The following is a 17,642-nucleotide window of genomic DNA, read 5'->3' as shown; positions in this document are numbered from 1 at the left end:
CAGCACTAATAGGGAAAGACAGAGGGGCACACAGGGAGTGTTTATAGAATGGGCTTTATAACACTCTCCACTGCCCCATAAAACAAGAGTTCCTCGTTAAGGGGGCTTTTGAGCAAAGGTGATTTCCTCACATGAGCCAAACATACAGTTTCTCCCTTCAGTGTCATAAAACCACATCTAAGTTTTAAAGGAGAATAATTCAGAGGACAGTCTTGTGTCACCCAGATAGGCAGGAGACTGGGGACTTAGTAGCTACAAACTCCTGAGTTTCCACAAAGGCTCATTTGTCTTGCACTTTGCAACCTAAACTCTGCAAGCCAGGCTGCCTTGGAAAAGCCTGCTGTGGTGGCATGCTGGTTGCCATGGGGCTTTAAGGTGTGTTAGTAGCTTCTGGAAGGAATTAAGAAATGTGGGATGGGATCTGGGAGGTAAGAAGGGAGTGTGAGGAAGTTAAAACAGAGGCGCAGAGGGCTCCTTTCTCCTGCACAGTGAATTATAGAGAGTTAATTAATTGAAACATCCTACCAGTTGCTTACATTCATTCATTTTACAGGCATTTACTGGGTGCCTACTAATGCTGAGAGTAGAAAGCTAAGACACCATCCTTCCCATTGCAGAGCTTACAGTATACCCTTAGTTATTACTTAAGATATATATTTTTTAAGAGACAGGGTCTCACTATGTTGCCCAGGCTAGAATGCAGTGGCTGTTCACAGGCATGATTCCACAGCTGATCAGCACAGAGCATTTTGACTTGCTCCATTTCAGATCTAGGCCATTTCATCCTTTCTTAGGCAACCTGGTGGTCCTGTGCTCCTGGGAGGTCACCATATTAATGCTGAACTTAGTGCTGAAACCCCATCAGCATAGCGCACCACAGCCCATAACTCCTGGGCTCAAGCCATTCTCCTGCTTCAGCCTCCCAAATAGCTGGGACTAGAGGAATGTGCCACCTTAAGGTAAGTGGTAAGATTTTTTTTTTTTTTTTTTTTGAGACAGTCTCCTCTGTCGCCAACCACCCCACCACCACCACCAGGGTACCATGGCATCATCATAGCTCACCGCAACCTCAAACTCCTGAGCTCAAGTGATCTTCCTGCCTCAGCCTCCTGGAGTACTGGGATTATAGGCATGAGCCACCTCGGCCAGCCAAGTAGTAAGATTTTTAAGGGAAAGCAGCCTTTTAAGGGAGAACACCAGCCTCCCTTGTGATCTACTGGGCCACATTTTTTTCATGTGTAAAATGGGAATATTAACAATAGGGTTTGTAGGGTTGAGATAACATATATAGGCAATAAACATAGTGCCTGGCACGTGCACTGAGCTCTCGTCTTATTTAAGTGTCTTGTATCATCTTGTTGTTGCCTCCCATGATGGAGTGCCAGAAGTCAAGGAGGAAGAAGAAAAAATTAAGGTCCTGAAACAAGATAACAGACTCTCTTGATCACAAAGATTAGTCCTTGCTTCACTTAACTCTCCAGAGTGTCCACATCTGCAGTTAGTATTCTCTAGCAGCCTTGTAGGCATGCATGGGAGACTCCTCAGAAGGAAAAAAGAAAAATGTAGCTTAGGGAGAAAGTTCTATAGGAAATTAAAGTGTAAAAGGGGGAAGAAGAAAGAATATGCGGAGTGATAGCCGCTGTTTCACTTAAAATCTCTTTACTCTTTAACAGTCAGGCCTGGCGCCATGGCTCATGCCTGTAGTCCTAGCACCCTGGGAGGCCAAGGCAGGAGGATTGCTTGAGGTCAGGAGTTTGAGACCAGCCTGAGCAAGAGTAAGAACCCCCCATCTCTACTAAAAGTAGAAAAAAAATTAGCCAGTCAACTAAAAACAGAAACAAAAAAAATTAGCCAGGCATGGTGGCTCCTGCCTATAGTCACAGCTACTCGGGAGGCTGAAGCAGGAGGATCACTTGAGCCCAGGAGTTTGAGATTGCTTTGAGCTAGGCTGACACCACGGCACTCACTCTAGCCCAGGCAACAAAGGGAGACTCTGTCTCAAAAAAAAAAAAAAACCAGAAAAACAATCAAAAGAGTGAGTTTGTAGAAGTGCCTCTTACCTACTGCTAGACAAGAACTTATCATGAATCTCAAGGTTAAATGCCCAGGTTTTCTGCCACCTGCTACAGACTGGTCAGTAGCCCCCAGTGAGCCCAACCTGTGCCCTCCTTCCTTCCTGCTGAGCTCTGTCTGCAGCTTTGCCTGCCTTCTATACACGTTCAAATGGCAAATAGTATGCACATGACTTATTTGGACTCCTCTGAAAGGGTTAGGGCCATATGATGGATTTTCTTTATTAATTTGCAAGCAGTGCTTGTCTGTCCTTAGAGTAGGAGGTATATCAAAGCCATGGCAGTATTTCTCCTTTGAAGTCTCTAATCACTACTTCCTAATTTTGATCAGTTTGTTGTAAAACTCTTTTTTATATACAGTAAATGGGAGAATAGATTAGGAAAAGGTTTGTATTTGGGTTTTGTCCCCAGAATGCATCAAACTTTAGTAGTGTTTATAATTTGTTCTTGAAAATAGAATATTTTCCAGAGCACAAGATTAGAAGACAGTTGTTAGAACTCCTGGATTTTTATGTCTGTTTCTTAGAGCTAGCTTGTTCTGGTCCAGGCAAAGAACACTTTATCTTCCTCATCAGAACGATTTTATACTTCTACCAAGAGCATACTTTATTTGGGTTCAAGGAACCAGATAATCCCAAATCTATGCCTAGTAATATTACTTTTTTTTTTTTTTTTGAAACAGAGTCTCGCTTTGTTGCCCAGGCTAGAGTGAGTGCCGTGGCATCAGCCTAGCTCACAGCAACCTCAAACTCCTGGGCTCAAGCGATCCTGCTGCCTCAGCCTCCCGAATAGCTGGGACTACAGGCATGCGCCACCATGCCCAGCTAATTTTTTCTATATATATTAGTTAGCCAATTAATTTCTTTCTATTTTTATAGTAGAGACGGGGTCTCACTCTTTCTCAGGCTGGTTTTGAATTCCTGACCTCTAGCAATCCGCCTGCCTTGGCCTCCCAGAGTGCTAGGATTACAGGCGTGAGCCACCGTGCCCGGCCAATATTACTTATTAAAACAATTTGTCCAGCCCCATGTGCATGGGCAACAAACTCTAGTACCAGACTTTTGGGGCCAAGAGGCATCAGAAACTGCTTCCCAATGGACCTACAGTGGAATTAGTCCGTTAGACTTGCTTTTCATTCTGAGCTTAGAAAAACTCATATAGGGGTTCCTAAAGGAAATTGTCATGATATGGTTTCACTTTGAAATTAAATACATATCTGAATTTTGCAGCAGACTAACTTATAGAGAACATCTTAGCTCATTGCTTTGCTTAGAACCAGCACAAGGAGCACCAGTCTGCCCCATAAGTTCCCCCATGAATCTGAAGCCTAGAGCCTGGATACTAGACACTTGGATACTCCTACTCAGCAAGAGTTTGGAACTTGCACAGATGACTTCCTAGTACTAATTTAAGTCTCAGCTATAGATGTATGTTCTTCCTGTAGACAAGCATATAACTATGTTTCTAGCAACTTTTATCCTTGGACAAAAACAGATGACCCACGTAGAATTTATAAAGACCTGCTTAGCAACTTCATATGCATCATTTCATTTAATTCCCTAAAGAACCCTATGAAGGAGAAGGTAGTATTAGCCCCATTTTATAGATAAGGAATTTAAAACTCAAAAAAAGGTGACTTACTTATGGTCACACCGCTAAGAAGTAGTAGAATTAGACCTCTAGAAAGTAAAACCTGAGTCTTAATCCTCTTGTTTCATTTAAGCACGGTGATTGGGTTTTCACCATCTTTTGTGCAATGTGCCTCCCTCAGACCTTGTTATGACATTGGCACATTACCTGTCTGATTTGGGGAGGGGGACCCAAGTCTTCTGACTCCAAATCCAAAGCTGCTTCACCTCCCATCTCTCCTTAACAACAGATACAAGGCCGGATGCATTGGCTCACACCTGTAATCCTAGCTCTCTGGGAGGCTGAGGCGGGCAGATCGTTTGAGTTCAGGAGTTTGAAACCAACCTGAGCAAGAGTGAGACCTCATCTCTACTATAAATAGAAAGAAATTAATTGGCCAACTAATATATGTAGAAAAAATTAGCCAGGCATGGTAGTGCATGCCTATAGTCACAGCTACTCGGGAGGCTGAGGCAGGAGGATCACTTGAGCCCAGGAGATTGAGGTTGCTGTGAGCTAGGCTGATGCACGGCACTCACTCTAGCCTGGGCGACAAAGCGAGACTCTGTCTCAAAAAAAAAGATACAAGATTACTTCAGATAATGTGGGGACTGTCACCATTCATTGTGGCCTTGGGGAAAATCACTGCCTTTCCTGGGCCTTAGTTTCCCCATTAGTAAAATCGGGCTGATAATACCTTTCCTTTCCCACTCTTTTAAGGATGCATGAGGTCAAAGGAGTGATAGATTGGAAAGATTATTGGGAAAGTGCTTTGTAAACATGAAGCATTAGGTTATTACTTTCACAAATGTTGACTTCTCTAGTTCATCAGATTTCTGGGCAGTTCTCTCTTGGTTTTATTGGAAGAAGTGTGGTGGAATTTGGATTTTTAAAAATAATATTTATAACAGCAATCTCTTGCCATATTACCACATTGAACCCAAATCCTGGAATTTCCCAAAACCACTTAAAAATTAATTCTAGTTAAGTAGACAGTTTGTACTCAGGGCAATAAACTGGATCCTTGCTCATTAAACCAGTCTAGACTCCCAAGTTGGTGTGGCACATTTTGCTCCCTACCTGTAAACAATATAATTATTGTGGTCCTATGAATTTCTTAAGCCAACTCCTTCGCCCTCCCATTTCCCTTCCTTCCATAACTCAGGCTTATGTTTAGTGTTGGATTTTGTATAAATTCCTCCTGGAACAAAGGTCAAAGCTCCCAGCTCTCTTCTCAGGGTCTCCTTGCAGCATGTTGAACCAGCTCCAAGCACCAGGCACTACCCAGTTGTCCCAATGCAGTTATAGCCCCACTGGCTACCTGCTGCCTGCAGATGCCATCAGCAAAGCAGGGCAGCATTAGGGAAAAGCATCTCTACGCCAGGGGCCAGTCCAGGTAACTCTAGTTGTGGTCCCTTGGTAGCTTCCTGCTGGAGGGGTAGGGGACAGTCCCAGGAGAGGGTCTAAGCAGGCATCTGGATTTGAAGAGGGTAGGCTCTGTCAGAGGGCAGTCAGCGTTGCTGCACCGCCACAGCTCCCAGGTTGTGTCATTGACAGGGTGGCCCAGCCGTGATGCCACCTCTGTGTCATTTAGAGTCCGATGACTTTGATTAATTTTGGTTATTCCTGTTACTGAAGGCAACTGAAGAGAAGTTAAGACTTAAAAGTTCAGAGGGATCCTATATGGTTGTGCCCTACAGCAGGGACAGTTTGGATCCAGACTTGTGCTGCCTACCTGACGACAAATAAGAAGAAACCAATCTGTGCTAGTTGGAGGAAGGGCCCCGGAGCACCGAATATGAGCATTCACTTTACAGCCCCTCCCCCACCAAAATTAGGAGCAGCAAATATCTTTCCTCAGGTGAAATCATTCAAGCTGAGCGTTCTGGATGGTAATAGATAATTGATGACCTCTCTGCATCTGCAAGACATTGGCCCCAACGTGCTGGTGAGCCATCTGCCCATAAATGACCCACACATCCCATCCTCAGACGTGTTGAGTGTAACCACTTCTTCCTTTTGTTTTCTCAGCATTAATAATAAGCTACAGCAGCCGGAGGCAGCTGCCGGGGTGTTAGAATATGCCATGAAACACTTTGGAGAGCTGGTAAGTGCTTCATTCCTTCCAGAAAAGCAAGAGGTGAAGACCTGGCTAGGGAGGCACTCGGCCATGACCTTGATCAAGGAAGTTACTTTCCTTTTCTGTTTTTTTCTCAATTTGTAACAGTCTGATGCTGACTTACCTATGTATCTTTAGGACAAAAGAGAGAATGTAAGTAGGGACTATATTTAAACTGAACATGGATCATGAGGGTAGAATCTAATAAATAGTAACCATTTATATTTATCAAACTCTTAGCATCTCCCTAGCCTTTTGCTAAGTGTTTTATATACTTCTTCTGATTCAGTCCTCATAATGATGCTATGAAGTAATTACTGTTGTTATCCCATTTGACAGATGAGGACACTGGGTCCTAGTAGGTTAAGAATAAATGGCAGAACCAAGACTTGAACTGAGCAGTCTGGCAGCAGAGCCCTGGCATTTAACCCTGATCTGAGTTATGTTTGTATTAGCTGTGGTGGCTCCTGTTGTGTCTAGCCCCATCTAGCCCACAGTTAATACTCAGTACATATTTTCTTTTTTTTTTTTTTTTTTTTTTTTGAGACAGAGTCTTGCTTTGTTGCCCAGGTTAGAGTGAGTGCCATGGCGTCAGCCTAGCTCACAGCAACCTCACACTCCTGGGCACAAGCAATCCTGCTGCCTCAGCCTCCTAAGTAGCTGGGACTACAGGCATGCGCCACCATACCTGGCTAATTTTTTCTATATATATTAGTTAGCCAATTAATTTCTTTCTATTTATAGTAGAGATGGGGTCTCGCTCTTGCTTAGGCTGGTTTCGAACTCCTAACTTTGAGCAATCCACCCGCCTTGGCCTCCCAGAGTGCTAGGATTACAGGCGTGAGCCACCGTGCCCAGCCAATACTCAGTACATATTTTGGAAGAAACTATGGCCAGTTCTCCAGGAAAAGTACATACTATAATTTATACCTAATATTGAGGTATTTTCTGTTTCATTGTTGCTTACGTAGCTGCTTCTCTGCTGCCATCTTTGCCCTACCAATATTGAAATATTTCCATTACTCTTTGTGGTCTTGGGAGGGTACTTTGCTTCCTAAAAATACAAAGCATCAACTTAATCAACTTAGCATTGAGATCCTAGAAGGTGAAGAAGTTCTGGGTCCATATATATGATGAGGAACCTTTTGTTAGTAGTGGAGGTCACTTACTCTGGTTTGCCTTAATCAAGAACCCAGGGTGTTGGCATGAAGAAAATTGTGAATCCTTCACAGGCTTTCATGTGATTGTCTAGCATTTTGCCTGACACAAGGGCTAATAAATTGGACTGAAACTTTTAAGGGGATCTTTTGCCATCTTTAGCACATATTACCTGCAACTACACTAAGACAGCATCTCTCCAAATGCTGACAAAATAGAAAGAATATGTCTCATCCATCTTTGCCACAATCCTTGTTTGCAGAAGGAAGAAAGTAGAGCGAGGGGGCACTTAATGTACTCCACCTAGACCAAGATGTACTCTCCTTTGATATTCTGAGAGCTTAGATCCCAGTAAGTGCTGATTGAAACAAGGACTCCATAAACATCTGGTATTCCGGTGATCTGCCAACAGATGGTTTATACCCCCATACTCAGAATGCCAGCCTTAAATGAAAGTTCCTCCATCTTCAGGTTCTAAAGGTAGCCATTAGCTCCAGGATTATTGCTAAACCCATGGTGGATTTTCTGTTATATTTAGGTAGCTGAATCATATTAAGCTTGACAATGGTTTGCTTTTTCTTGGCAGAGCCTATGCTTTCTCAGCACAATTTATGTAACAGCAATCTCATTAGAATTTTGTGTGATTCATTGCTTAAACCTTATAGTTTCTGCAATCTATTGCAATTCAAAATACCCTGCCCTCTACCTGACCTGCTCCATATGCCGCCCCCTCCGCTTTCTGCTTGTTCATATTGAGTGTATGCCACACATTAGTCACTAGCTCTTTTCTTTTCTACCCTGTGTAGAAATCCAAAATGGGAGATCTACCAGTGCTCCTTTTTAATTTAAGAATGTGAAATTTTACACTGTCTTTATAGTCATTCTTCTCTAAGCTTCTCTTTAATATTCAGGCATAATAGAGAGGCATTGTTCTGCACAGTCTTGGAAAATGAAGCTTAGACAGTTTGCCTTCCACAGAGCCAGATATGCCTGTTTGGGCAAACTCCACTGCCGTTGGGGAAGACTGTTGCGGCAGCAGTGCTAGTCCATGGGCAGCAGGGGGCATTGGCCCTGCCAAAAACAAACCGGGGAAGTAGGCATGAGTTAACAGTCTCAAATATACATGACCTTCTTTCAGAGGTTCAAGAAGAAAAGGTTCTTTCAGACAGCTTAGCAGAGGAGTTGTTAGTGTATATACTACACAAACATCAGTTTTATTTAGAAAGGGGAAGAGGGTAATGGGAGAAACTAATGTGGGCCCTGCATTATATCATACAAATTCCACTGTGGGATCATACTGTTGTTAAAGAAATCCCTGGAGAGCCACTACCTTGGCCCGTACAGAAATAGTCATTTACTGAGCTGATGATGAAGAAGCCCAGAAGACAAACTGTGATGGAGGGCAGACAGAAAACACATAAAACAGCCTCCTATCATTTAGAGCCATAGTGTGTAACTTCAAGACTACAGTACCTCTTACTTGCGTGGACGACACCCAATTTCAGCGTGGCACTCCATCTGTCCAGGGTAATGGAATCCCTCCTTTGGCCCCAGACAGGGGTAAAGCTGCCAGGCACTGAGCAGGAAGGAACATTGGATGAGAGAGTCTAGAAGAACAGGGGAAATGTTTTCCAAAGAATTTTTAGTGGCAGCGTTATATTTTAAATAATTTTAAATTATTATTTCCTGAAAGTTTAAACATGTATTAAGAAGCGCAGAGAATCGGGAGCTTTTAAAAATTGAGTTGTTTTCCTCCAGCAAATATGCAGATGTGGCCTGGTCTTTCTGGCCCCATCAGGAAAGCAGCTGCCATCCCTGCCAAGTGGCCCCACCTCACTATTCCAGCAGATCGGGACCATGGCACCTTCGCTAGAGCTCTGGTCGCAGCCTCCTGCTGTGCCCAGATGATTTCCCCTGTCCTCACATCCCCACATGCTGGTGACTCCTGTGTCTGGGCAGGAAGTGATCTGAGCATGGTCTGACATCTGCTCTCAGGTTACCCTAGGATCATTCCATCAGTGTGCCAAGGAACCAGCATTTCCACCTTCCCTTAACAACCTTCTTCCAGATAGTCTGAAGTTCTTTTTAATCCACGCCCAGACGTGCCGTGGTAGGTGAAGTGTCATGCATACAACACGGCACCTTAAGAAAGAGCATGTGGATTACAAACTGTTACCCCTTCTTCTCTGTGCCTCACAGCAGTCCTCTCTCTTTCCGCCTGGCAGGAGATCCAGGCTACCTGGTATGAGAAACTGCACGAGTGGGAGGATGCTCTCGTAGCCTACGATAAGAAGATGGACACCAACAAGGACGACCCAGAGCTGATGCTGGGCCGCATGCGCTGCCTCGAGGCCTTGGGGGAATGGTGAGTTTCGTCAGGACGATGGCCTGAGTGGCTCGAGAGACTCGATCTTTAGATTTGAAAGAATGAATTCCCTCAGAGTCCTCACCTCAGGCTCTCATTTTGTTTCCTTTAATATTTTCTTAGGAATCATCTCTCTATTCTGTTCCAGCTACTAAATAGCAAGGCCTTTTTTTTTTTTTTTCTCCAGAGACAGGGTCATACTCTGTTGCCCAGGCTGGAGTGCAATGACGCAATCGTAGCTCACTGTAGCCTTTAACTCCTGGGCTCAAGCGATCCTCCCGTCTCAACCTTGCAGAGTGTTGGGAATACAGGTGTGAGCCACCTTGCCTGGCCTTTTAAATTTTTTTTAACTTAAACTTTGTAATGCTCTAGAACAGGCAGCCTGGGGTGTGCTCCTGAGACCTGCTTTCATCTATTCTCTTAATCTTGACTGACCTGGTAAAGATCTCACATTCAACTTTGCAAACTTGATTTTTTTTTTTTAAGCTCTTGCTAGTGCTTTTAGAAAAGAAGAACAATTAATGCCCTCTTCAGGTGCTTCACCTTTCTTTACTGAATACTTACTACGTGCCCTGCACAGTGCCACGCCCCAAGGTTACAAAAGACACAAAGAACCAGGCCTTTACTGTGAGGCTAATGGAGCAAGCACATAAAGAGATAGTTATTAAAGCCTGAGAGGACATTGACACTTGGATGAGCAGACTACTTTGGAAGTAGTCTCCTCCTTCCCAAAGGAAGAGCAGGGTGATCTCGCAATACTGGAGGAAGAACCAAGAGTCAGGAGACAGGGAGAAGGAAAAATAGGTATTCCAGGTAGAAGCAACAGTAATGCTTAACTCTTGACAAGGCGTGGTGGCTCACGCCTGTAATCCTAGCATTCTGGGAGGTTGAAGTGGGAGGATCACTTGAGGTCAGGAGTTTGAGATCAGCCTGAACAAGAGACCTGAACAGGAAAAAATTAGCTGAGTGTCGTGGTGCGTGCCTGTAGTCCCAGCTACTTGGGAGGCTGAGGCCAGCGGGAGGATTGCTTGAGCCCAGGAGTTTGAAGTTGCAGTGAGCTATAATGATGCCATTGCACTCTAGCTCAGGCAACAGAGTGAGACTCTGTCTCAAAAAAAAAAAAAAAAAAAAAAAAAAACCACTGATGCTTAACTCTTAAGAACATTTGGCTAGGTTTTGATTTGGAGAGTTATTGGGGGATATTGAAGAAAAAATGGTCTCCATTCTGTTTTGAACATCAAATGTAATTTTTTTAAATAGTTTAAACAAAAGTGCTGTACTACTGTTTTTAAATAGTTTAGCTACAGTTTTAAATGACTAAAAGAAAGTGCTGTACTACCTCCCCTAGTGGATTATCTTAAATTTTTGAACGTGATGCTGAGGGTCCACTCCTCATTCAATCAGTAATTAATTATTAAATGCTTATTCATTGTCAGTGTCTGCGCCAGGCCCTCAGGACATAGCAGTGAACAAGACAGACACAGCCCCAGATTTTACAGCACAGACAACAGGGGCTCTTGTAAAACGGTGTTGTGATAACAGCAATAAAGAGAAGCCCAGAAGGCTGTGGGTAATAGGAGGCACCCTAATCCTTACGTGGAAGGAAGACTATGGAAAACTTCCAGGAGGAATTGATATCTAACTTGGCCTGTACAGTGAGGAGCCCAGTATGTTCAGGGTTCTTAAAGTTTAGTATGGACCCTGGGTTCAATCCCCAGCACCTCCATAAAAAATTTTTAAAAATTTAAAAAAAAAGAAGAAGTGAAAGTTCAGTATGGCTGAAGGAGCAGGTTTGATATGGAAAGAGGTAGAAGGTAGGGCAGGAGAGGTAGGCAGGGGCGAGATCATTCATATGAGGCTGATAGACCCTGTTAAGAGTTTTACCTAAGGGCTGCTGGGTGACCACTGAAGTATGTGGAGAGCTATCAGGACTGGGTTTGCATTATGAAAAGAACCCTTTAAAAGCAGATTAGATAGTAGATTGAAGAGAGACCAGAGAAAAAATGGCAAACCAGTTCTGAGACTGGGGGAGTCCATGGGGAGAGGTGATGCTGGGGGAGAGGTAAAGGTTAGTGGTAGTGGTGCTGGACAGAAGTGTCTGAATCCAGAGATGTTTAGGAGGTGACACTGACCGGGATTCGGAGACTGACTGATGTGGAGGTAGAGGAAGAACAGGAGCTACAGCTTGAGCTTCCAAACTACATGTGAGGCTAGAATACCCAGAGCTCTTCAGAGTCCAGATGGACCCAAGCCTGAGGTTCCCCTAAAGCCAGGCTTCCTGAGGAACCATCTAGAGGAGGCAGGATCCCACAGGACTATGCCCTTATGTTTAGGTCTGGGTATGGAACCTCTCTGTTCTTTTTTTTTTTGAGACAGAGTCTCACTTTGTGGCCCAGGCTAGAGTGAGTGCCACGGCGTCAGCCTAGCTCACAGCAACCTCAAACTCCTGGGCTCAAGCAATCCTACTGCCTCAGCCTCCTGATTAGCTGGGACTACAGGCATGCGCCACCATGCCCGGCAAATTTTTTCTATATATATTAGTTGGCCAATTAATTTCTTTTTATTTATAGTAGAGATGGGGTCTCACTATTGCTCAGGCTGGTTTTGAACTCCTGACCTTGAGCGATCCACCTGCCTCGGCCTCCCAAAGTGCTAGGATTACAGGCATGAGCCACTGTGCCCGGCCACCTCTCTGTTCTTGAAGCCTATTTCTTTTTTTTAATTCTCATAGTCATTTTTTATTTTTATAGCATTTTTTTGAAAAGGTAATGTGCACCTGGTACAAATTTCAGTAGTACAAGACAAAGACAGAAATGTGATAACTAAGTCTTCTCCTTGCCCCTGAGCCACCCAGACTCCCAGATACTGTGACCAGATTCTTGCATAGACTTCCAGGGACAATCCAAGTATAGGGAAGGAAAAATATCTTTTCCTCTACCCATCTTAGGTTCATGGCTGAGGCCTCTATAACCAAAGACAGATTAGCTAGAGAAAAGCGTACACATTTATTTAATATGAGCCTTACATGAGGCAGGAGCCTTCCATAAGGAAGTGAAGACCAAAGAAACAGTTAAACAGGAATATTTTTTGTAGTAGGTTTGATGAATATAGTCATGAAGAAATAGGATAGGGCAAAAAGGGTGTGACCTACTGGTAATAAGCCAAGGGAGACTTAGCAAGGCCTGTTTGTTCAGATTCTGCTCTGTGACCCTGTGTCTTGTGAGCTAAAATAAAATCTTAAGCTCTCCTCCCAGCTGACTGAATGTACTCCCTCTTGGCCAGGGGGGTACCCTAAAACTGAGTTGCTGGCTATGAGAAGGGAAATCAGACATGCCTCATCATGCCCCCCCTCCATTCTTGGAGATATCCTTTGTAACTCTTTAACAGGCCTAAGGCTATGCAAGACAAAGCTTAAACCACACCTGCAAATCACTTGACTCTGGGTATATGTCCTGGTGACTTGTCTTTGATTTGTAGACTTCCTTATCTTAATTTAAAACAGTCCAAGCCTTTAGACAAAGCTTCATTTTTTTAACCAATCACAAATCAAAGAGTCTCTCAACCTATCTATAACCTGTAATCACCCTATCCCTTACCCCACTTTGAGATGTCCCACCATTTTGGGCCAATGTACACCTTCCATGTATTGATTTACAACCTTATGTGTAATTCCTGTCTTCCTGAAATGTATATAACCAAACTGCAACCCAACCACAGGGAGCCCACTTGTTCAAGGCTTTTTGGGCATGGCTACAGGCCATAGTCCTCAAACTTGGCTCTTTAAATTATAAAGAATATATCTCTTTAAATTATTTTACAGAGTTTTACAGTCTTCGGAGACAAGGATGCCCCTTCCCCCGCACCCCCACTCTCCTGCCGCCCCTGGGTCATTCCTCTCACTTGAGGGTCTTTTGACCTGTTTGAAGGGATAAGGGCAGGGGAAGGTCAGAGTGACCTTTCTACTGCCATTTTCTTAGAATATTCAATATGCCAAGGGTATCATATTTTGGGGTAGCATGTCCTGAACCTCATTACAAGCATATACATGAATGATAGTGACTATTTATACCTTATGCACCCTGCTTTTTTCACTTAACAAGTGTAGGCCACTGTTCCACATCTGCATCTATAGAGCTACTGCCTCATTTTTTTTTTTTTTTTTTTTTTTTTTTTTTGAGACAGAGTCTCGCTTTGTTGCCCAGGCTAGAGTGAGTGCCGTGGCGTCAGCCTAGCTCACAGCAACCTCAAACTCCTGGGCTCAAGCAATCCTCCTGCCTCAGCCTCCCAAGTAGCTGGGACTACAGGCATTCGCCACCATGCCCGGCTAATTTTTTGTATATATATTAGTTGGCCAATTAATTTCTTTCTATTTATAGTAGAGACGGGGTCTCGCTCTTGCTCAGGCTGGTTTCGAACTCCTGACCTCGAGCAATCCGCCCGCCTCGGCCTCCCAGAGAGCTAGGATTACAGGCGTGAGCCACCGCGCCCGGCCTACTGCCTCATTTTTAATGGCTGCATAATATTTCATCATATCAAAAAATCTGATCTACTAAATATAGGAAAATTTTTATTGTTTAGAAATTTTATACCTTGGAAAGTTTAAAGAATACCATTGGATAAAATCAAAGTAAGACTTCTCTTTTTTAAGAGGTTTTTTTTTTATTATGGCATTAGGCAAAATTATTTTGAGTCAATAAATTTTTATTCAGGGAATTTCACATGTGGTTCCTCCTGTCCATCAAGGTCAACTTAGTTCCTCAAAGGCTAGAGTCTTAATAGAACAGATCCTCAATCCACAATTGTCCTTTCAGCCATTTTTAGAGCAGATGAATCTACCTGGTTCTCAATTTGACACCCTCTCAGAAAAATGAATGTTTTCGAATCATATTAGTTCCTACAGCTATCACACTCAAGAATAGTACAGATCAGTGGAATATGCCAGTACCTAAGGTAAAGACAAATTATTAGGTCTTTCATACTTTTAGCAACTGTCTTGTAGTTCCTTCACACAGATCTAATAGTCCTGTGAGTAAAGCAAGCCACAAAGTTGCCGTGAGGCATTTCCAAGGATGTGCAGCTACAAAAAAAGCCCATTGGGATAGACTACAACAAAGTAAGGCTTCTAAAAGAATGGTCTTTTGCTGCACATAGTCTTTCTGTACCTAATTAAAGATATTCTTTTGGTAAACTATCGCTTTTATTTCTTAAAATAAAGTTATTACTATATTCCCAAGATAAAAGATATTATAATGTTTTGCATGAAAATTTAATGTCAGTGAATTTAGCCTTAGGCATTAGATCACATATGTGTCAATAATAATCTGAAATTATTTGCAAGTGGCTTAATTGTTTGAGTTAACCATTATTGGAAGATTCAAAAGTATTATTTATTTATTTATTTATTTATTTTTTGGGACAGAGTCTCGCTTTGTTGCACAGGCTAGAGTGAGTGCCGTGGCGTCAACCTAGCTCACAGCAACCTCAAACTCCTGGACTCAAGCGATCCTCCTGCCTCAGCCTCCCGAGTAGCTGGGACTACAGGCATGTGCCACTATGACCAGCTAATGTTTTTTCTATATATATATTAGTTGGCCAATTAATTTCTTTCTATTTATAGTAGAGATGGGGTCTTGCTCTTGTTCAGGCTGGTTTCAAACTCCTGACCTCCAGCAATCCGCCTGCCTCGGCCTCCCAAAGCTAGGATTACAGGCATGAGCCATTGCGCCCGGCCTGATTTATTTATTTTTATAATTTAACATTCTATATTCATTCTCCTCAATAAATTAAGGAAGCATAGTCTTCAGATCTGCTTATACAACTAAAGCTATTTTTTTTTTTGTAAGTTCAACAAGTATCTAAGACTATACTGTCCAATATGGTAGCCACTAGCCATTCATGGCTATTTTTACATTAAATTAAAAAGTCAAGGCCGGGCGCTGTGGCTCACGCCTGTAATCCTAGCTCTTGGGAGGCCGAGGCGGGCGGATTGCTCAAGGTCAGGAGTTCGAAACCAGCCTGAGCAAGAGTGAGACCCCGTCTCTACTATAAATAGAAAGAAATTAATTGGCCAACTGATATATATATAAAAAATTAGCTGGGCATGGTGGCGCATGCCTGTAGTCCCAGCTACCCGGGAGGCTGAGGCAGAAGGATCACTCGAGCCCAGGAGTTTGAGGTTGCTGTGAGCTAGGCTGACGCCACGGCACTCACTCTAGCCTGGGCAACAAAGTGAGACTCTGTCTCAAAAAAAAAAAAAAAAAAAAAGTCAGGCCCGGCACGGTGGCTCATACCTGTAACCCTAGCATTCTAGGAGGCCGAGGCGGGAGGATCGCTTGAGCTCAGGAGTTCAAGACCAACCTGAGCAAGAGCAAGACCCCATCTCTACTAAAAACAGAAAGAAATTAGCCAAACAACTAAAAATAGAAAAAATTAGCCGGGCATGGGGGTGCATGCCTGTAGTCCCAGCTACCCAGGAGGCCGAGCAGGAGGATCTCTTGAACCCAAGAGTTTGAAGTTGCTATGAGCTAGGCTGACCCCACAGCACTCTAGCCAGGCAATAGAGTGAGACTCTGTCTCAAAAAATAAAAAGTCAGTTCCTTGGTCACACTAACCACACTTCAGGTGCTCAGTAGCTACATGTGGCCAGTGGCTGCTACACTGGGCAGTGCAGATGGAGAACTTTTCCATCATCACAGAAAGTTCTATTGGATAACACTGATCTAATGCAAAAAAAAAAGTACGTTAATAAGGATTAGCCACATTATTTCAAAAGCAATTTTTTCTACTTTCAAATCCATATCTTGTTAAGCAAAAAAACAAGATGTAGGTGTCCTTAAAATTCAACTGTTTCTCCACCTATCATTTTTAATGGCAGTGTGGCATTCTATTGAATGGATATAACATAATTTATGTACATACTTTCCTTTTTTGGGATATTTAGGCTGTTTCTAATATTTTGCTACAATTTTATAATATCCTTATAAATCTAAAAAGAATTCAACTCTAATCAATTCCTAAAATACTTTAGTATCTTACCCTAGCCCTTGGATTTACATATAAATGTCACAGCCTGGCACTCAAAGTCTTTCCTGTTGTGGCTGGCACCACTCCACTTCTTCAGCCCATTTCTCAATGGACTCTTGTCTCATAATCTGAACTGTGACCAAATTTTTTGCTCTTCTCCAAACCTCACATTGATTTGTTCAGTTCCCTGAATTGCCCTACTCTTCTGCTCCGTTTTCTGCTTTGTGAAATCTTCCCCACCATTTCTCCCTCCTTGAAACCTTTCCTGGTCCCTTCCTCTTCCACCTCCCCTGTTTTCAAATTAAAGATGAGCACTTTTCCTAGCTGGGTTAAGTGGAGACAGCTGGGATGCATTGGAAGAGATTTGAGATGTGGTTTTCTCCAATCCCCTGTGTTGCAGTTGAGGAAACTGAGTCTCATATAAGTTGAGACAGCTTGCCTGAGGTCCCCCAGGTCTCCTAACACTGCAGTTCTCACTCCCATATTCCTCTGATATCTTGGGTCCTTTCCAGTTTTATAATTACCTGTAAAGTGTAAGTGGCTAGTGATGCTGACCAAAGGATTTAAGAATGCAGGAGACTAAAGAGATTTTAAAACAAAATGAAAGAAGCAGAATTCTTTTCCTGATTATATGCAGGTTCCTGATGTGGTTTGTTCAGTCAATTCTGTTTAGAGTGAAATTTCTAAATCTTTTTTGCTTTGGGCATATATCCTGAACATCCCTGAGGCAAGCGTTCACCAGAGGTGGCATCAGGAATGGTCTGGAGTTACCAGTGAGCTAAGACCCTTCTCCTTTCCCCATGCTTATCTGCCTATTGGAGGCTGAGAGATCTAGGTCCCCAAAGCCCCAGGGCCAGGCAGCCACTCCTGCAGCTGAGGTGAGCTGAAGTGAATCCCCTCCTCACACTTTTCCCCACAAGGCCTCTAGGTCATTAAGAACAGATTTTTCGGGAGTGAGATCACCACAATAGCCAACCCTTGGAGGCGTTCCAAATGAAAGAGCACTTTCTAAGCTTTTCGCTGCAGCACGAGGTGGAAAAGTCAAAGTTCTGGAGGGCAGACTCTTTACCAGGTCCTCCCCCGTGTGCAATGAAAGGTGTCAGAAAACCCATCCTAGCTGTTGCCCCACAACCAGTCTCATGTTTATTACCTTTTTTGGTCCCCCTCCCTGCCCTTGAGAGTTAGGACTCTGGACTCAGTGTGTTCTGCATTGTTCTTGCTAATAAATGTTTGTGGGAGAGAAGAACCTGCCTCTGTGTCTGTGTGTGACTGACCA

At 43.3% G+C, this 17,642-nt stretch overlaps 1 protein-coding gene, 1 non-coding gene and 1 pseudogene across 2 annotated transcripts in view; 2 read left to right on the top strand and 1 right to left on the bottom strand.

Moving 5' to 3' along the window:
- Window positions 1-17,642, top strand: part of MTOR (mechanistic target of rapamycin kinase) — a 145,501-nt gene that overhangs the window by 78,359 nt on the left and 49,500 nt on the right. The window contains exons 29-30 of the mRNA XM_012791400.3: window positions 5,733-5,808; window positions 9,204-9,343. Coding sequence (XP_012646854.2) covers window positions 5,733-5,808; window positions 9,204-9,343 — 216 coding nt within the window. The remainder of the gene's footprint in view (window positions 1-5,732; window positions 5,809-9,203; window positions 9,344-17,642) is intronic.
- Window positions 3,776-3,879, top strand: LOC142869906 (small nucleolar RNA U13). The gene has a single exon (XR_012918452.1). It is a non-coding gene; the product is annotated as a small nucleolar RNA U13 (small nucleolar RNA).
- Window positions 14,330-14,453, bottom strand: LOC142869862 (uncharacterized; annotated as a pseudogene).

This window comes from Microcebus murinus, chromosome 2 (assembly GCF_040939455.1).
Source record: "Microcebus murinus isolate Inina chromosome 2, M.murinus_Inina_mat1.0, whole genome shotgun sequence".
NCBI lineage: Eukaryota > Metazoa > Chordata > Mammalia > Primates > Cheirogaleidae > Microcebus > Microcebus murinus.
Note: the sequence above shows the minus strand (reverse complement) of the source record. Positions and strands in the feature narration are given on the sequence as shown.